Source organism: Salvelinus namaycush, chromosome 6 (assembly GCF_016432855.1).
Source record: "Salvelinus namaycush isolate Seneca chromosome 6, SaNama_1.0, whole genome shotgun sequence".
Lineage (NCBI taxonomy): Eukaryota > Metazoa > Chordata > Actinopteri > Salmoniformes > Salmonidae > Salvelinus > Salvelinus namaycush.
In genome coordinates, this window is record NC_052312.1 from 32,085,011 (window position 1) to 32,103,022 (window position 18,012).

General features: G+C 44.7%; 3 protein-coding genes across 5 annotated transcripts in view; all 3 read right to left on the reverse strand.

Annotated features, from left to right (window-relative positions):
- Positions 1-1,369, reverse strand: part of LOC120049878 (putative adenosylhomocysteinase 3) — a 44,688-nt gene extending 43,319 nt beyond the window's left edge. The window contains exon 1 of one of the 2 annotated variants that reach the window (XM_038996356.1): positions 981-1,368. In XM_038996356.1, the coding sequence (XP_038852284.1) occupies positions 981-1,307 (327 nt within the window). In that variant the 5' untranslated portion in view covers positions 1,308-1,368. Of the gene's footprint in view, positions 1-980 lie in introns of both variants that reach the window. The other variant, XM_038996357.1, reaches the window with a different exon arrangement.
- Positions 1,370-2,573: 1,204 nt separating this feature from the next.
- Positions 2,574-7,944, reverse strand: LOC120049879 (transmembrane protein 209-like). Of its 2 annotated transcripts, none has more exons than XM_038996358.1 (15): positions 7,900-7,944; positions 6,900-7,047; positions 6,723-6,781; positions 6,439-6,570; positions 6,061-6,287; positions 5,638-5,830; positions 5,221-5,396; positions 5,041-5,112; positions 4,855-4,951; positions 4,642-4,767; positions 4,381-4,478; positions 4,137-4,251; positions 3,953-4,050; positions 3,753-3,826; positions 2,574-3,558 (listed from the first exon to the last, which is right to left on the reverse strand). In XM_038996358.1, the coding sequence occupies exons 2-15, from the start codon at positions 7,013-7,015 to the stop codon at positions 3,504-3,506; spliced, it is 1,638 nt and encodes a 545-aa protein (XP_038852286.1). In that variant the 5' UTR covers positions 7,016-7,047; positions 7,900-7,944; the 3' UTR covers positions 2,574-3,503. The 2 variants fall into 2 exon arrangements, with proteins under 2 accessions (XP_038852286.1, XP_038852287.1); XM_038996359.1 differs by having other exon boundaries at positions 6,900-7,044; positions 7,900-7,940.
- Positions 7,945-8,102: 158 nt separating this feature from the next.
- LOC120049880 (PR domain zinc finger protein 4-like) lies at positions 8,103-17,028 on the reverse strand. The gene is made up of 11 exons (XM_038996361.1): positions 16,991-17,028; positions 16,219-16,275; positions 15,998-16,113; positions 15,702-15,890; positions 14,825-15,559; positions 14,448-14,597; positions 12,858-12,976; positions 12,626-12,711; positions 11,953-12,527; positions 9,416-9,584; positions 8,103-9,137 (listed from the first exon to the last, which is right to left on the reverse strand). The coding sequence occupies exons 3-11, from the start codon at positions 16,110-16,112 to the stop codon at positions 8,807-8,809; spliced, it is 2,469 nt and encodes an 822-aa protein (XP_038852289.1). The 5' UTR covers position 16,113; positions 16,219-16,275; positions 16,991-17,028; the 3' UTR covers positions 8,103-8,806.
- Between the last annotated feature and the right edge of the window lie 984 nt (positions 17,029-18,012).

The following is an 18,012-nucleotide window of genomic DNA, read 5'->3' on the forward strand; positions in this document are numbered from 1 at the left end:
AGCCACAGGAGAGCCTAGCAGAGTACGCCTGAATGATGGAAACTCCCCTAAGTAGTCTGTGATATATTGCCAGGCTGAATGAGACAAGAAATAGATGACAAAGATGCGACAGACCAGTCAGATGAGTCTGCTACCGTTGTGGTGAGGTTAAACTGGAGCTGGGCGAAAAATGGTCATTGATAAAGTCATGTAGCCTAGCTTGCATTCAAAACTGCATCTTTCCAGATCAGACACACCACCGCTGTGCTCTACAGCTGAGAACCCCCATGCAAATTCAGTTCATCTCACAACAGCATTTAAATCACGTCTTACAACGGTCTTTGTTGAATGTATTTGACCATCACCACGATTTGACTAATGCTATTTTAGTTGTATTGTCATGGTTGTACCTGTATCTGTCAAATGTACATTAGCTACATGTGGCAACAATACCGACATTTTGATGAACATGTGTGGACATCATATTATTTTGTTGTCAGGACAAAATTGTGACAACGCGTTTCAAGACTCACTCACGCCATAACAAAACCATCACCAGGTAGAATGCAGATGCCATTAAACTTCAATCAGGACCAGCTACTTTGTTCACAGCGTCATTGCTAGTTTAGCTACATGGACACGTTGTTGTCCCAACACTGGCATCGCACAGCGCCACGACAGCGCACCGTTAACTTAACTATCATTTTAGACAGTATGGTATGATCTGTGGCAGCGAACATAAACACAATAACCTTACAAATATTATGTAACTAACATTGTCGTTACTTGCTGAATATCTTTATAAAAACGACTTGTCTGACTAGACAGGTTGCAGCAAAACGGCTTTTTATTGCTAGCTTGAGCTACAGCCAGTCACACAATGCCAGATTTCTAGCTTGCTGGTTAGCTAACGTTAATTAGCATTGCAAACAAAAAACTTGCATCTGCCCCAAGCAGAATACCATTATAAATGCCAATGTCGCATTTACGTTGATCCTCACCTTTTTCAATCTTGGGGCCTCTGCCACCGTACCGTCGCGATTTACGAAAGCTTCTCCACCGTTTTGTTGGGGATCTGTCCGTTTCATCGCGGACGCCTGCGGCATCTTAGTGTTCGGGGTGAGAAAACCCGGGCTCGGGTCCCCGGTTTTTACGATAGGCTCCATCGTTGGGGTAGTAGCCGAAGGAACGGCAGCTTTTGGTTCGCTTTCAACTATCCCTTTGTCGTCTGCCTTTGTTGTCAGAGGCGATTCGGGTGTTAATTCTTTGCTGGGGACGTCTTTTAATTCGACCTCGGCCATTTCCGCTGCCAAAACCTGGACTGACATCGCTGCTATTTCGCGGAGTCCTTTTCCCAACACATAACTAGGCGACGGATTGTGAGTGGCAGAGTACTGATTAAAAGCAAGGCATTGTGGTCTTCGTAGTTTAAGTCTCAAACATTTAGTGGATATATAATGATCAATGCCATACAAGCACTATTTCTGATCCTATCAAAATAAAAGTAAATAGACTAGCTACATAAAAGGACTTAAACCCCCAAGCTTTCCCAAATAATTTGACAGATAACAGTACAGAACTACATCTCCCAAGAAGTATTACCGTTTCAAATGCATTATGGTAGATTACGTTTGAATTTAACGAGGACTATACAGTGCAGTACTACAAAACTTTATATATAGCCAGTTGCTCATGTGAGGGATGACAGTTCATATTTGATTCAAGTCTTGTATCCAAACTACATTGGGTTTATCTGGGAAAAAAACCTTTAAAGAAATGTAAAGGAATTAGAAAATATCTCGCATGTAGTCCTCTAAGCAAGAATAAAGTAAACGCACCAGTGACAAAAACACCGATTCTTATTTAACCTTAATTTAACCTTTATTTTTAAAACTGTATTTACAATGATACTGTATTCTGATATGAATGCAATACAAATGTATGTCAATTGAAGCCTTTCCATTCTGCATCACATGGCACAATGCCATCTGAAAAACAATATTTCATTTGGACATGGTTGCTTACATCCTTTCATTTGACAACCCCCTCTTTCAATGCACATCTCTATATAGCCATATTGCTATTTTATTGTGTTATTTATTTACTTCAGCTTATTTAGTAAATATTTTCTTGACTCCATTTTCTTACAACTGCATTGTTGGTTAAGGGCTTGTAAGTAAGCATTTCACGGTAATGTCTACACCTGTTGTATTCGGCGCACGTGACAAAACATTTGATATTTCATTAGGTCAATCTAGAGAAAATGGGTTCTGATAGCAAATAAATACTGCCACCATGGGGTGGGTTCTGGTAATGTAATGTAGAGCTCTCGCGCCTATGTCTATGCATTGATAACAATGAAGTGATTTACAGAGTACGGACTAAAGAGGAACTCTAGTAAAAATATATGGAAACATCAATATGCTTTCAACCATAGACGGATGAATTCAATCAATTATGTTTATTTCCATGTCTCAATTGAAAACCATATCACTACAAACAATTCAAAATTATTGAATGGGGGGGGGGGGGGGGGGGGGTTTGGAGTGCATTGGAGTCACCCCATTAGCCCACAAGTCCATGCAGCCCTTTACCAGCTTTGAATTAGCTTTTATTTTTTATCAAAATGAATGACATTCACACAACCTATCATAAAAGGCACCTCTTTGACCAGTATACATCAGAATATGCCAAGTAAAGACTTTGGTAATAAAAATAACAGCAATTTACTTGGAACCTTTCATAATTATGATATTCTAAAAGGAATACCATGTGCATGGCTTGGTACTTATCAAGCATTTGAACTGTGGAACAAACATCTAATTAGAAGACATAATATGCATGCCAATGCAAGTAACTGCAGCCCTAGTAAACAAGCCATGCATTCTTACGCAGGTAACTTTCTACCGCTCCAAACCCTGTCACTCAACAAAAAGGAAGAACTCAAGCATTCTAGCTGCAATATTCAAGCTCTCACAAACAATTCATACAAAAAGGAAAACACTAACATACATTCAAGCCAGGAGGGTTCAACACAATGCAATCCACCAGACAAACCTGTGGTATATTATTTACAAGGACGCCATCCTGATACATTCACAGAATATTTAGAAAATTGAGTCAGTTGTGGATGCCTCGAGTTAAAATACAGTACTGTTGTTTTTTATGCACCATAAAATCAAACTAATGTCATGGTCATTGTAATAATGTGATTTAAAAATGTCACAAATGACAATAGCTACTTTCAAATGAAATAGAACTGAGAAAATGTGGTCTGCCGTTTCTAAGGAAAATTACTGAACAAATGTACAACAAAATGTTACTCTCATAAGTGCTTCCTTATGAACCTGGATCTGAAGACAGTTATGGTAACTAACATCTACAGAATATTCTTGTTATCAGAAGCTACAATTTATTGTTTCACAAACAAACCTTTGACAAAATTTTGAGGAAGTATCTGACCTCTAAAGTCCTCTGTGACACTCTGCTGTGAAATGCTCAAGAATAGAGATAGATTGCATGCATCAGTCCCCAAATATCCACAGGATGTTCACGCCTGATAGGCCCAGATTTACTCTCCTGTAAAAAGACAGACGAGTACAACTTATGTGCAATTAAAACACTCATGTTTTACATAGAGATTGATTGTCAATGTGGTCTTGACAAGTTCACTTTACTAAAGTGGCACAGCAGCACATTATCACAAAGTGATGTCAGTGATGGCACATTGGACTGGGAAGTTTAAATACAGTGGAATAGTTGGGAGTACTCACCCCAGCATCCCAGACTCCTTGGTTTTGATGACGAAGAGGAACATGAGAACAGTGTGGAACAGGTTGTTCCTTCCCTGGGAGCACATTCAGAGGGGACTCAAATGAATGGAGCACATGTGGTTTTTGACAGATACATATCACTCACTCAAGGCATGACCAAAAAGGCCATAGGGTCAAAAGAGGCAGAGATTGGCTCTTACCTTGGGCAGGCTGTAGACATGGCCCTGGTAGATAAGTTGGTAGTGCGGGGGATTGGTGCTACTTTGGTGAATGCAGAAGAGGTTTTCATTGGTCACGTCTATTTAAGAAACAAGAGCGGGGTATCAGTAAAGAATAGAAGAAGAACGATGTCCATTCTGTGTGTGTTGTGCTGCTCGGCCTTACCAGGTTTGTCTGGCGTCTGGGTGAAGTGCTGCGAGGTGAAGGTCTTGCCGTCGGGGTACTTGGGGTGAGGCGGGAGTCGGGAGTCCAGGTATGTGCAAAGCACATGCGTGAGGATCTAATGGACAAGAAAACACAACGTGTGTTTGAGAATCAACCATGTTGATCTCTCACTATCGTCATAGTGACAGGAGTAGGTCAGACTATACTTTTTTGGTCGAGACTAGAGGTGACAGATGAGACTCACGGCACAGTCTGAAGGGAGGTCTGTGTCCCACTTCCTGGCTTTGAGATCCCCTCCCCTGTTCCAGCGGAAAGAACTCATGCAGCCACTATGCGCCAGCTCTGACGAGGGGAAACAAACACATTGTCAATAATGATATGTCAATCTCTGCTTTCATCAAGTCTTATGACCTTGGTCCATCAGTTGTGGACACCTATAGTATATGACAGGATTATAGCACAGTGAATAAGCAAGGATACAAAACATAACCTCTCATAGGCCTACCTTTGATCCTCTCCACTAGATACTCTTGATTAGGTGTGATGTCAAGGTACTGCACAATAGAAGTCATGGTAGGGATGACCGAGGCCTTCAAAACAGCAGCCTGTTTTAGGCTGGCTATACTGGCTTCTGTTGAATAGGGCGACAGACATGGTAGGTATAACTGGGTTGGCGTAAACTACATTTTCCATTTTGCCTCATTGCAAAAATAAATACCTCCAATCTGGAGCTCAGAGCAACCCATTCTCCTTAGTTGGCCATTCACTGAGTCCATCTCCTTCACCAGTGGCACTAGAATGGTGTCATTTATCCACTGAAAGAAAGAGAAACTACACACTTATCAACCACTTTCTCAGACAAAATGACAGATTTTACCGGAGCTTCAGTGTTATGTCTCCTTACATTTCTGAGCTTGGCCGTCCAGCCGTCTATGCTGTCCACCACGAGACGACTGGTTGTGATTCTGGCCCAAACCTGCAGATCAAAAAGAACAGTTACAGGAGAATGTGTATTCCTGCTAGGAAAACCAATTTCCCTCTGGTATAATAAAGAATAGTTATTTTATTGATTGATCCTGCTGACCTCCTCGGCAGCCTGTTTGGAGCCCAGGTCAGTCTCGTCCTTGCTGGCTGAGGGGGCCTGGGAGCGGCAGGCCGGCTGGTACTGGAACTTCCTCAGGCTCTGGGCGTAATCCCCCACCGAGCGGCTATAGTTCCAGAACGTGGGGCTGTGGGAGGGCGACACCGACTCTGGGCTCCCTGAGAAACAGTCAAAGGATGCATACAGGATATTACAATAATGCTCTTCACAGTTGAGACACAAAAGCTCAGTTGTAGTTCATTATTATCCTTTATTTAACCAAGAAAGTCACAGTGGGATTGACATCTCTTTATCAAGTGAGCCATGGTCTGTTTTTTTATCCAGACCAGTTTCACTAGTAGTAACTCATTGTGAAAATGGTAATAAGGCCAGGCCTAAGCTACACTGTCACACTCATACCTAACTGACTGCGGTGGCTCTTCTCCTCCTCGGTGCGGAGGAACCTGTCCAGGGTCTTCAGGGACTCCATGTAGTCCTCCTTGCCCCCGGGGGAGTTGAACATGGAGGGAGAGGTGCGGTAGCGTGCCCTCAGGCTGGTGCCATCCACTGGGCCAATGCTGCTGGGGTAGGATGGGGGGGGGCTGTAGTTCAACTGCAATCAACAGAAAGATGTTACAAATGGGAAAGCTTGATCTCCCTGACTTCATGCCAGTAGATTTCAGACATGACAAGGAAAACAAAAAAGTGATAGCCACAACATAGGAAACTTAATGGTAGCTATGGTTACAGTAACACCTCTAGTGTACCATTTTCATTGACAAACACCCAACACAAATGCATCAGATTGATAGCTAGATAGAGAGCATTGTGCGTCTGACAGACCTTTCCAAAGGCCAGGGACGGTGAGAAGTGTCCCCCGCTGCCCGGGGTGGACGGGCTGCTCAAAAGGGGGCTGTATCCAGGAACACAGCTGGGGGAGAACTTGGGGCTGGTGCTGGCAGGTCTGGAGGGACTGAAGCTGAGCACACTCTGACCCTGGAGGGGCGACGACTGAGCCGGGGCTTGAGCCTCCTGCTTCTCTTGCTTCAGCAGGGGTGACGCTTGGATACCTGAATAGAGATGAACACCAACATAGTATTAACTCATTTGGGCAGTTTAAAAAGACAAATGTACAAGAGGGATAGACTACATTTGGGTTTCATAGATAAAACAAACATGTACAACACCATCGTCTTAACCACTTTGCAGCCAATGACTCACCTGAGTTTCTGAGGCCAAGAAGGCGGTGCTGTTCAGGGGTAACAGCGATGGTAGAGGGGGCCATGGTGTACTTGAAGTACTTCCAGAAGTCAAACAGGGCATTGAGGCTGAAGACTGAGGCGAAGGCCAGCTCTGTGGGAAAGGAAAAGGAAGGAGAGATAAGATGAATTTGACAGGTTATGGCTCATCTGTAACCAGTGTGCATCAGTGCCACACCTGGCCACCCCCTCCCAAAACCATGTTTAATTTCTCTCCATTAACTACACAGCAACAAGAGCACTCACCTATGTACCAGATAGGCCAGTAAGAGATGTTGAAGTACAGGCTCAGCAGTTTCCCTGACCTGAGAGGACAATGTACATATTACTGATAAAGGCATTAGCACCACTTGCTTCTAGTTAGGCATTAGCAACAGACTACTAATCATGCGAGTCAGTCGTTGACAAGGAAACACAACCTACATCTCTGTGTAGATCATGCCAGCTAGCGACACATTGAGGACTGCCCAGGCGAGGACCACCTGGCGCGCCTGCTCCTCCCTCCTCATCCTCATCGTCCTGTCGATGAGAGTAGACATGCCCTCCTGTTTCGTCGGAGTCACGTAGGCTGCTAAATTCAGACAGAATGGTTAACAGTGTCTGACACTCGGAAGATTCCGACCCTGCCTTTAAACTTTCTTACACTGAGCGGCACTGGGGTCGGAACGCAATAATGGTTAGTTTCATTAACACACCATGGCACAGGTGCAAGATATGAGTCTGAAAATGTACCTCAATGCAGGAATGGGATATGCCACAGTACACCAAATGTTACCTTCGTCCACACTGCTCCATCGAGAAGATTGAAATACTGCTTACTTTCCCAGAAAACTGCCATTTTCATCCTCATGCTAGCAAGCAGTAGCCACTGCAGCCATTATGGAAAGGCACATCATGTTGAACAACAAAAAGAGCTGATTGCCTGACACTACAACTCCAAAATGGCTGCAATCGATCGCTATCGCTAGCTGGCATGAGGCCGAAAAAGGCAGTTTTCCAGGAAAACTATCAGTGTTTCAATCTTCACAATGTATCAGTGTAATAATAATAATGTAATAATGGTCAAATTTAGAGTACAGGGTCACTGGCATATCCCATCCCTGCATCGAGGTACGTTATCCGACCCATATCCCACGCAGCTTCACTGTGTCTTAAAGTTACCATTATTGCTTTCCGACCCCAGTGCAGCTCAGTGTAAACAAGCGTAATAATAGGGTCAGTATGTTCTGGCAATCAGTTGGCTGGCTAGCATAGCATGCTAACGTCAACAGTTAGTTAGCTAATATAAACACTAAATCGCTGGCAAAGTATGATTTTTGTTTTACCAACTCGTTTAACTTGTTTTTACTTAGTTAGTCATACCACCAATACGTGTAATGTAATATAGTAAATACAGCTAAATGTAAGTATATTTCATACATACCCCGTTAGCTCCAACGGCGCTGCAAACTTTGTATTTCAACCGGAAATGTAATGTCCAAGAGCAGTCTAACTACTTCCGTTTCGTACACCCGCCCCTTTTTCAAAACGTGCTGCTGTGTTGTGAATTGGGTAATACCTTATCACAGATGAGATGTGGAATGTAATATTTTGTTACATTATCACAATCAATAAGGAATTCAGACGTTTAACATTATTCATATATTTGCACATACATACAAAAATAAATTGTGGCAGACACATCACAAGGTATACCTCTTCAACATTCAACCAGCAGCAGAACCAGCAACCAGAGACAGACTCAAACTCAGCATCTATTCCATAAAGATGACCACTTAAAAAAATATATTATTGTGTGTTAAAAGGCCATGTCTTTTGAGTTAAAACATAATCACTTTTTCCAGGAAAATTATTGCCTGGCTACTCAGCCACATCGCTCCGGCCAAACAGCAGCCCACTAACATTACTTCTCCATGTTGAGTCTGGATTTCCTTTCCTCCCCGACTCTTTGAGAACCCAAACACATTCTGATTGGTCCCAGAAACCGATGGGTTGGGCCAAAGCCGGCCTTACATGAATCACATCATTTTCACATCGGCACAAACGACTTATAGGATGGCAGTTTCAGACTAATGTATGGAGCGATGATAGAGCAGCATATCATCGTTGTCTGGCAAGGAAAATGTACCTGAAGAAATAAAACATGAAGTCTATGCATATACAGTACCTCTAAATCACAATCTGGATTATCCTTGTTTGATTGTTCCCAATGTTAAACTGATATTTGAAAATAAAAGAAACAACAAGTGAGATATTGGCAAAACAAACTAACAGTTAAAACTAATTAAATATAAATAGACATATCTAGTAATGGCACAATGAAGTCACAGTCAATTGTGTGGCGACAACGGTTTCTCAGAATCGTATCCCTCTAAGCCACAGTCCTCTCTGCTATCTGGATCAACCAGTCTCTCTACTTCCTCTTCATCATCATCATCATCATCATCATCTTCCTCCTCCTCCTCCTCCTGGGCCCCTCGGTCAGTCTTGGGGCCTTTGCAGATCTTGAGGTGTCTGGTGAGGTGGTACTTGGTGAGGAAGCCCTTCTCACACTTCTCACAGACGTAGTCCCGGCGGCCCTCGTGGGAGTTCATGTGCTTCTTCAGGTGGTTGGTCCTCAAGAAATGTTTGTCACACTTGGGGCAGTGGATCTGACGCTCTCTGTGCGTTGGGAATGATGATGGGAGAGGGGTGGAGAAAAGAGTGCAGAGGGATAGAAGGGGGAGGGGAAATGGCGATAAGAACAGAGGAAAATAGACTGATGGAAATCCGGACACTTTATAAAATATGTTTACCGATATGTCTTACATCTGGTGTCCAGCAGTTTTCCCTGGCCATGTGACCTGAGCAGAAACTTTGGGCCCTAGTTACAGGCTATTGACTAGAGCAGAGACTTTTTCCATATTACTCATGTCAATAGCTTGGTTTAGTTGACTTACTGTGTATGTGTGAACATGTGCTGCTTGAGGTCCTGCTTCCTGATGAACATCCTGTCACACAGGTCACACTTGAAGTTCTTGGCCCCCGTGTGAATCACCATATGAGACGCCATGTGGGCCTTCTGAGTGAACGACTTCTCACACACATTACACCTGTAGTTCTTCTGACCTGTGGGAGCACATGAAGTTCGAGTGAGTAAAACCTAAACGAGAAGCATATGTAGACCAAATAATCCCCTTACACAGTACCAGTCAAAAGTTTGGACACACCTACTCATTCCAGTTTTTTTTCTCTTACAATTTTCTACATTGTAGAATAATAGTGAAGACATCAAAACTATTAAAATAACACATACGGAATCATGTAGTAACCAAAAAAGTGTTAAACAAATCAAAATATATTTTAGATTTGAGATTCTTCGAAGTAGCCACCCTTTGCCTTGATGATAGCTTTGCACACTCTTGGCATTTTCTCAACCAGCTTCATGAGGTAGTCACCTGGAATGCACTTCAATTAACAGGTGTGCCTTGTTAAAAGTTAATAATGCGTTTGAGCCAATCAGTTGTGTTGTGACAAGGTAGGGGTGGTATACAGAAGATAGCACTATTTGGTAAAAGACCAAGTCCATATAATGGCAGGAACAGCTCAAATAAGCAAAGAGAAACAACAGACCATCATTACTTTAAGACATGAATGTTTAAGACATGAATGAAATTGCAGCCCAAATAAATGCTTCACAGAGTTCAAGTAACAGACACATCTCAACATCAACTGTTCAGAGGAGACTGCGTAAATCAGGCCTTCATGGTCAAATTGCTGCAAAGAAACCACTACTAAAAGGACACCAATAAGAAGAGACTTGCTTGGGCCAAGAAACACGAGCAATGGACATTAGACTGGTCAAAATCTGTCCTTTGGTCTGACGAGTCCAAATTTGAGATTTTTGGTTCAAACCACCGTGTCTTTGTGAGACGCAGAGTAGGTGAACGGATGACCTCCGCATGTGTGGTTCCCACCGTGAAGCATGGAGGAGGGGGTGTGATGGTGTGGGGTGTGGGGGTGCTTTGCTGGTGACACTGATTTATTTAGAATTCAAGGCACACTTAACCAGCATTCTGCAGCGATACGACATTCCATCTGGTTTGCTCTTAGTGGGACTATCATTTGTTTTTTAACAGAACAATGACCCAACACACCTCCAGGCTGTGTAAGGGCTATTTGACCAAGATGGAGAGTGATGGAGTGCTGCATCAGATGACCTGGCCTCCACAATCACCCGACCTCAACCCAATTGAGATGGTTTGGGATGACTTGGCCCGCAGAGTGAAGGAAAAGCAGCCAACAAGTGCTCAGCATGTGGGAACCCCTTCAAGACTGTTGGAAAAGCATTCCAGGTGAAGCTGATTGAGAGAATGCCAAGAGTGTGCAAAGCTGTCATCAAGGCAAAGGAAAATATATTTAGATTTGTTGAAATCTTCTTTGGTTACTACATTATTCCATATGTTTTATTTCATAGTTTTGATGTCTTCACTATTATTCTACAATGTAAAATAAAGAAAACTTTTGACTGGTACTGTATACAGTAGAACCCTCATGTCTTTTAAAGTAACTAATAATATCTTGACTAATCTAAAAACACCCCTGAGACTGACACAGATAATGCTAAGCTGCTATGTTGAAAGGTCCCATGGCAATGTGTATACGTGTGAGTGTAGGCCACGCCACCCATCCCCTAGCTGCAGGCCACGCCACCCATCCCCTAGCTGCAGGCCACGCCACCCATCCCCTACCTGCAGGCCACGCCACCCATCCCCTACCTGCAGGCCACGCCACCCATCCCCTACCTGCAGGCCACCCATCCCCTACCTGCAGGCCACGCCACCCATCCCCTACCTGCAGGCCACGCCACCCATCCCCTACCTGGAGGACACGCCACCCATCCCCTACCTGCAGGCCACGCCACCCATCCCCTACCTGCAGGACATTCCACCCATCCCCTACTTGCAGGACACCCCACCCATCCCCTACCTGCAGGACACGCCACCCATCCCCTACCTGCAGGCCACGCCACCCATCCCCTACCTGCAGGCCAAGCCACCCATCCCCTACCTGCAGGCCACGCCACCCAACCCCTACCTGCAGGCCACGCCACCCAACCCCTACCTGCAGGCCACGCCACCCAACCCCTACCTGCAGGCCACGCCACCCATCCCCTAGCTACAGGCCACGCCACCCAACCCCTACTTGCAGGACACCCCACCCATCCCCTACCTGCACGCCACCCATCCCCTACCTGCAGGCCACGCCACCCATCCCCTACCTGCAGGACACGCCACCCATCCCCTACCTGCAGGCCACGCCACCCATCCCCTACCTGCAGGCCAAGCCACCCATCCCCTACCTGCAGGCCACGCCACCCAACCCCTACCTGCAGGCCACGCCACCCAACCCCTACCTGCAGGCCACGCCACCCAACCCCTACCTGCAGGCCACGCCACCCATCCCCTAGCTGCAGGCCACGCCACCCATCCCCTACCTGTGTGTATCTTGAGGTGCATCCTTAGGTTGCTCGGATCACTGAAGGCCTTGCTGCAGTATTCACACTTGTGCGGCTTCATCCCCACGTGTCCCATGAAGTGCACGTTGAGCTTAGTGGACGTGGTGAACGCCCGCGAGCACATACTGCACTTGTACTTCCTCTCAAGCGAGTGTCTGTGTGAGTGTGTGTTGGAGCCAGAGTTATTTGTGTTATTAGAGTGGCTGCTGTTGTGGGAGTGGCAGGCCCAGGGGGATGAGGAGGAGCTGGAGGTACCGCTGGGCAGCTTTCCCTCCTGGTGGTGGTCCTGATGGTGGTCCTGGCTGGGGCTGTGGGAATGGGGGTGGTCGTGGTTGTTGTGGCTGCTCAGGTGGGACTTGAGCTCGGCGAAGGACTGGCACTCTTTGCCGCACTGGCACATCTGGCCCTCTGGGACCTGAGGGACCCCCATCTGCCTGCAGTAGTCCCTGGTGTAGTAGAAGAGCAGCTCCTGGTCTGGGAGGATCTCAGTGGACGTGCAGAAGAACAGCTTCCCATTGTCGGGGTAGGCCACCAGGTTCTGCTCCTCTCTGGTCCTGCTCACAGAGACACCACAGATCTGAATGGAAGCCATTTTGTATCAAAGATAACATTGAGCAAAATGCATGAGGTGGCTTCACTAAGTGATAATTACCTTGCCTTGCGGACAAACATCATCCAGTTGCATTCATTCTCATCTGTGGTCACGATACAGAACTCCAGCACGTTGTTGTGGAACATCTGAAACAACACCACCATCTACTGGTCAGAATGGTGCCTTCCTTCGTCCACATAATTGACATAGCATTTCATTGACTCACATGCAATTCTATTATAAGGTCATCTGAAATCTAAATGAGGACATGTGTATAGTATACGCCACTGACCTTCCATATCTGAGGGGTGTCCTTGTCTGACCAGTCTTGCAGGTCTACGTTGCTACAGTGCTGACCCACCATGGGCCCAAAGCAGGTCCTGGGAGGTATGATGTCCCGGGCAAACAGTCCTAAGAGACACACACACATATAGAGATTTTGATGAGGGGCAAACAAGCTTTCGGTTGTTTTTGAGTGGGCAGATCTCATAGATGGGCAATTCCAGTAACGGAATTGCGCTGAGACTCAGATGTTTCACTTAAAATGTACGGCAAACACAGTAGAGTACAGTACAGCACAGTAGAGCTCAGAGTAGAGTACAGAACAGCAGAGTTCAGTTGAGTACAGTAATGTATAGTTCAGTATAGTAGAGTTCAGTACAGTACAGCAAAGTATAGTTCAGAACAGTACATTAGTATACTCAACTCGTGTGCTCTACTGTTCACTGTACTGAACTCGACACTATTGTACTATACTTTTCTGTACTGTACTGAGCTATACTTTACTGTGCTGTACTGTCCAATCTTGTGAACCCAACTGTGGTTTGTGACTACTGTGATTTCCCATTGTAGCCAATTCAATTGCGGAAATGACCGATTTGGTAACTTTGAATTTAAAATCACTCAATAAAATATCAGTAAAAACACTAACTAATTGTCAGGTCTACCTTTACTTGTTACTTCTGTGAACTTTCATTATCTTCTCTCCTCATTAGGGAGAGAAATGAGATAATATCGTAAAAGATGTGCGTTTTTGGTAACGTCATTTCAAGCCACAAAATGTTTAAACTTACAGAAGGCAGGAAAATGTCCCCAAAACAAAATATAAGTTTTGATATTAGTTGACAGGGGTCTTCAATATTATTGTCTTTTTATCTATTTATAATACATTTTAAAAATACTTTTTCCTGGTAGAGCCATTTTCCATCTGTTTAACCAGAAATCAAAATGGTTGCTTATTCAATTGTTTTTAGGAATGAACATGGTTGAAAAATGTATATATGCCTTAATAAATAAAAAAATTATATGGACTCTTGGCTTTCATTTGACACCCAATTTTAAATGCTCCTATGAACTTCACATGTTGGTGCTCATGGCTCCTTTTACATGGAAATGCCCAGATCAATACACACTGAGTGTACAATTTTTTTTGAACACCTGCTCTTTCCATGACAGACTGACCAGGTGAAAGCTATGATCCCTTATTGATGCCGCTTGTTAAATCCCCTTCAACCAGTGTAGATGAAGGGGAGGAGACAGGTTAAAGAATGATTGTTAAGCCTTGAGACATGGATTGTGTATATGTGCCATTCAGAGGGTAAATGGTCAAGATAAAAGATTTGTGCCTTTGAACGGGGTATGGTAGTAGGTGCCAGGTGCACCAGTTTGTGTCTATAACTGCAACGCTACTGGGTTTTTCACACTCAACAGTTTTAAGGTGTGTATAAAGAATGGTCCACCACCCAAAGGACATCCAGCTAACTTGAATCAACTGTGGGAAGCATTGGAGTCCACATGGGCCAGCCAGCATTCCTGAGGAACACTTGACACCTTGTAAGAGTCCATGCCCCGATAAATTGCATCTCCACAGGGGTTTCCATACCTAAAGGCTCATCAGCTACAGAGATGCGGAGGCAGAGCGGGCGAGGCAGAGACAGACGGGCTCTGCTCTGGATGGGCGTGTCAGGGATAAAGGTGACTGGGCCGTGCTCTGGGCAGTCGGAGGGATACGACCGCTCACACAGCGTACACCCTGTTCTCCAACACAATATAACAACAAGTTAGGACAAAGATATACAGATCAGAAGTTCAAAGACTTCCAATGGATCAAGAGAACAGAACAACAGTAAGCTAGTATAGCTTCATACATTACTAAGCTCAAATTTCCCTTACAGACCATAATGAGCCACCGGGCCCAGCAATAACTCAGCACAAGTAAACACAAAAGCAAAATGTCCGTCATCCTTCCCTCTTACTCACAGATGGTGAAGGCAGTGACCATGTTCTCCTTGTTGGAGGTGGAGTCCTCCAGCTGCAGGGTGGAGTTGACCAGCAACAGGCTGTTCTCTGGCCCCAGGGACACCTCTGCCGTGATGGGGGACACGTTCACCGGCTCTAGGCCCATGCCCGAATGACCATGGAGGGACACAGGCTCCAGCTGGGACTGGGTAAGAACCACACTCACCACCCCAGAGTTCAGCTCCCCTGAGCTGTGTAAAGACTCCCCCAGACCGCCTCCCCCTGAGTTCCCCACCCGGCCCCCTAGGTGCTCTGGCTCCATCCCCACAGGAAGCTCCAGGCCAGGCCCGTGCAGGGGCATCACACCCCCAGAGGACTCAACTCTTCCCAGGCCCTCATGGTTCTGCCCTCTCCCTCCCAGCTGCTGCTGGTTCTCAGCCCCCACCACCCCCTCCATGTTGGCCAGGTCCTCTCCCATCCTGTCTGGGGACATGGGGCTGCTGACCCGGGACTCCATGTTCAGCCCTGTGGAGTCCAGCTGCACCTCGTGGCCCCCACCCTGGTGGAGGTCTCCCTGGCCACCAACCTGACGGGAGTCCAGGGACACCAGGCCTTGTTCCAGAGGCCCTCCAGGGCCACTGTAAGGGTCCAGCCCTGAGGGGTTCTGGCTGGACACAGAGAGAGTTCCGTCCATGTTAAGACTGCTGGGGTGAATGTACTGAGGGGGAGGCCGGTCTGCCAGGTAAGACAGGATACCTTGATAAAGAGAAATCATGTCCAATCCACATACAAATAGATCAGCTAACGTGTCATGGTGTAATATCATGCATCCTTAAGATATCCATGAGAGATACAATGGAGATTACATACTGTGGTGAAGAGAAGTGCTTAGCCCTACCTGGCAGTATGTGTCTGAAGTAGCTACTCTCCAGGTGTGGGTAGGGGGGAGGAGGCAATGAGTAGTTCCTCTCTGGAAGGCCACACATGACCCCTCTGTCACCAAGAGGACCCATTGGCAGCATGAGCGACAGAGCAGAGGGCAGAGACCCAAGAGAGGGCCCCAGGCTGGGTATAGCCACAGACATGCCTGAAGAAAATGTATGTATTGATCATTGTATCAACAACTATATTTGCAATAAATATGTAAACAAATTAAGAAAATATAGTTTCACCAGATAAGTGAATGTGTTTTACCTGGTGTAGTGATGGGGATGTGTGTTGGGGAGGTGGGTAGACCCAGATGACTGGCACTCACAGAGGGCACACTTAACTGGTCCATCCCAACAGGGCTGAGGTTCATGTCATTCATTCTGGAGAGGAATCAACAAAAGTCAAAGGTGTTATATCCCATTTGAGGCTGACAACAACAAAAAACATGAAATGTGTGTCGAAAGTCTATCACAGTGTTTGGATACCTGACTTCGGCAGTGTGTGCTCATCCAAGATAGTGTGAAATGTGTGCATTCTGCCAGCTGGAGAGGATAGAGACATAGATCAATTATCAATTTGCTTCATGTCACATTCACCAAAATATGTTCCAAAATATGACACAATGCATGAGTTAGCTAGCTAACAGCAAGAGATCTCTTTCATAGAACATGTTACAAGTCCAAATCAGAGCCACTGACCCTATCAACAAAGTATGCAATATGTAAGCTAACTTTTGGGCGACCTGACCAAACTCACATAGAAATTTGACTTATAGATCTGTCATTCTCGTTGAAAGCAAGTCTAAGAAGGTTGTTTTTTTAACTTTCGGTTTTGTACACCAGCTTCAAACAGCTGAAAGTACAAAATAATGATTGGTTTAATGAAAAATTATTATCTACACTGTCCATTGTTTGTTTAGACACAAACTTAAAATTAGGCTAACTATTAGGAAAAGGAGAAAATATTTCTGCATATTGCACCTTTTAGCCACATGAATACAATTGGTAATATCTCTTAATATAGTTAGCTGGCTATTTATCTAGCTTGCTAAGAATTGCTAGCTAACAGTAACGTTAGCTAGTTAACGAGAATCAAGAAAAACGAACAATTTGATCTAACAAACGTTACGATCCCTATTTGAGCGTATAGCTCACGTTGACGATTCAATGACAATGCTGTGATGTTGTATATTCATGCAATAGATAAAAATGTAGCATACAGTAAGTGAACATTTTAAGAAAACAAAAGCTAACGTACCAAAAGGCTTCCTCTCTGTTCGGGTCCATGACAGCGTGACACACTGAGCATGCGCAAGGAAGAAGCAGCACTGCAGGACGAACATCTGATCTAAGGTCATTTGCCAAAGCCTCTCTGTTTTTTTATGTTATCACGGACCCTAACAAAAAGGTTTTTGAGGCTACACTGTTCAACAACTTTGTAAATGTAAATGAAGTGACTTAGATGCTTATTCAATATGCAAATTAGACATGGCTTTTGTTTGACAGTTCTATCTTCCATTGTCCCCACTATCCCTATTATGTTGCTGTCAAAAGTATATCCCCAATTATTCCATTTTGTTCAGTAATACATGTCTACTCATATACATAGCATACTGTAGTTTTGTTTTGAGAGAAAGGGTTGCGTATCTCTTTCTCCCCGCCCAGTATAGGATCACACCCACCTGGCGTGATAACCAACAAAAACTAGAGATTGTCACAGACAGAGGGAATGGGGATGTGACAACTTGCTTTCTAACAGGTTACAATTTCACCTGCATACTTCAATAGACAAACATAAACGGGGAAAGGCGATAACGCACGATGAGAGATGATTATGAAGACTCTGTGAGAAGGTAAGCTCAGGTCATGAATTCAATTGTGGAATTAATGGAAATGTTCTAGTCTGTGCCATGGATTTTACACTGTAATTTCGAAGGCTTTTGGGTGTTTGGAAAATTAAGATGCATGAAAGTTAGAAATAGCCTATAATTTTCAATAAAACCATGGGTTGGATGAGTTTCATAGTTTGCATGATTATAGGCTAATCAAATAGTATTGTGTTATAATGAATAGCCCATATCATAAGTATAATTCAACCCTAAATTATTTTTTCTTTGCAGAGAGATGTCGGAACAGAAGAAGGGATTATTTGAGCACATCCCATATGTCCAACCCATAGCGCTCGGCCTCTCCATGAATCACCAGATAGCGCATTACAAGGACACGCTTGGACTTCCCTTTCCCCTGGACACAACAACCTACCTGGATCCTGTGTACGGT

Excerpts from the sequence above, each read along its gene's own strand:
- LOC120049880 (XM_038996361.1), bottom strand. The coding sequence starts at position 16,112 with ATGAATGACATGAACCTCAGCCCTGTTGGGATGGACCAGTTAAGTGTG. Across the intron at positions 15,560-15,701 it reads CTTCAGACACATACTGCCAG|GTATCCTGTCTTACCTGGCA; the intron begins GTAGGGCTAAGC and ends CTCTTTATCAAG. Across the intron at positions 14,598-14,824 it reads GGTCACTGCCTTCACCATCT|GGTGTACGCTGTGTGAGCGG; the intron begins GTGAGTAAGAGG and ends GTTGGAGAACAG.
- LOC120049879 (XM_038996358.1), bottom strand. The coding sequence starts at position 7,015 with ATGTCTACTCTCATCGACAGGACGATGAGGATGAGGAGGGAGGAGCAG. Across the intron at positions 6,571-6,722 it reads CTGGCCTATCTGGTACATAG|AGCTGGCCTTCGCCTCAGTC; the intron begins GTGAGTGCTCTT and ends CCTTTCCCACAG. Across the intron at positions 4,768-4,854 it reads CTCTGAGCTCCAGATTGGAG|AAGCCAGTATAGCCAGCCTA; the intron begins GTATTTATTTTT and ends CCTATTCAACAG.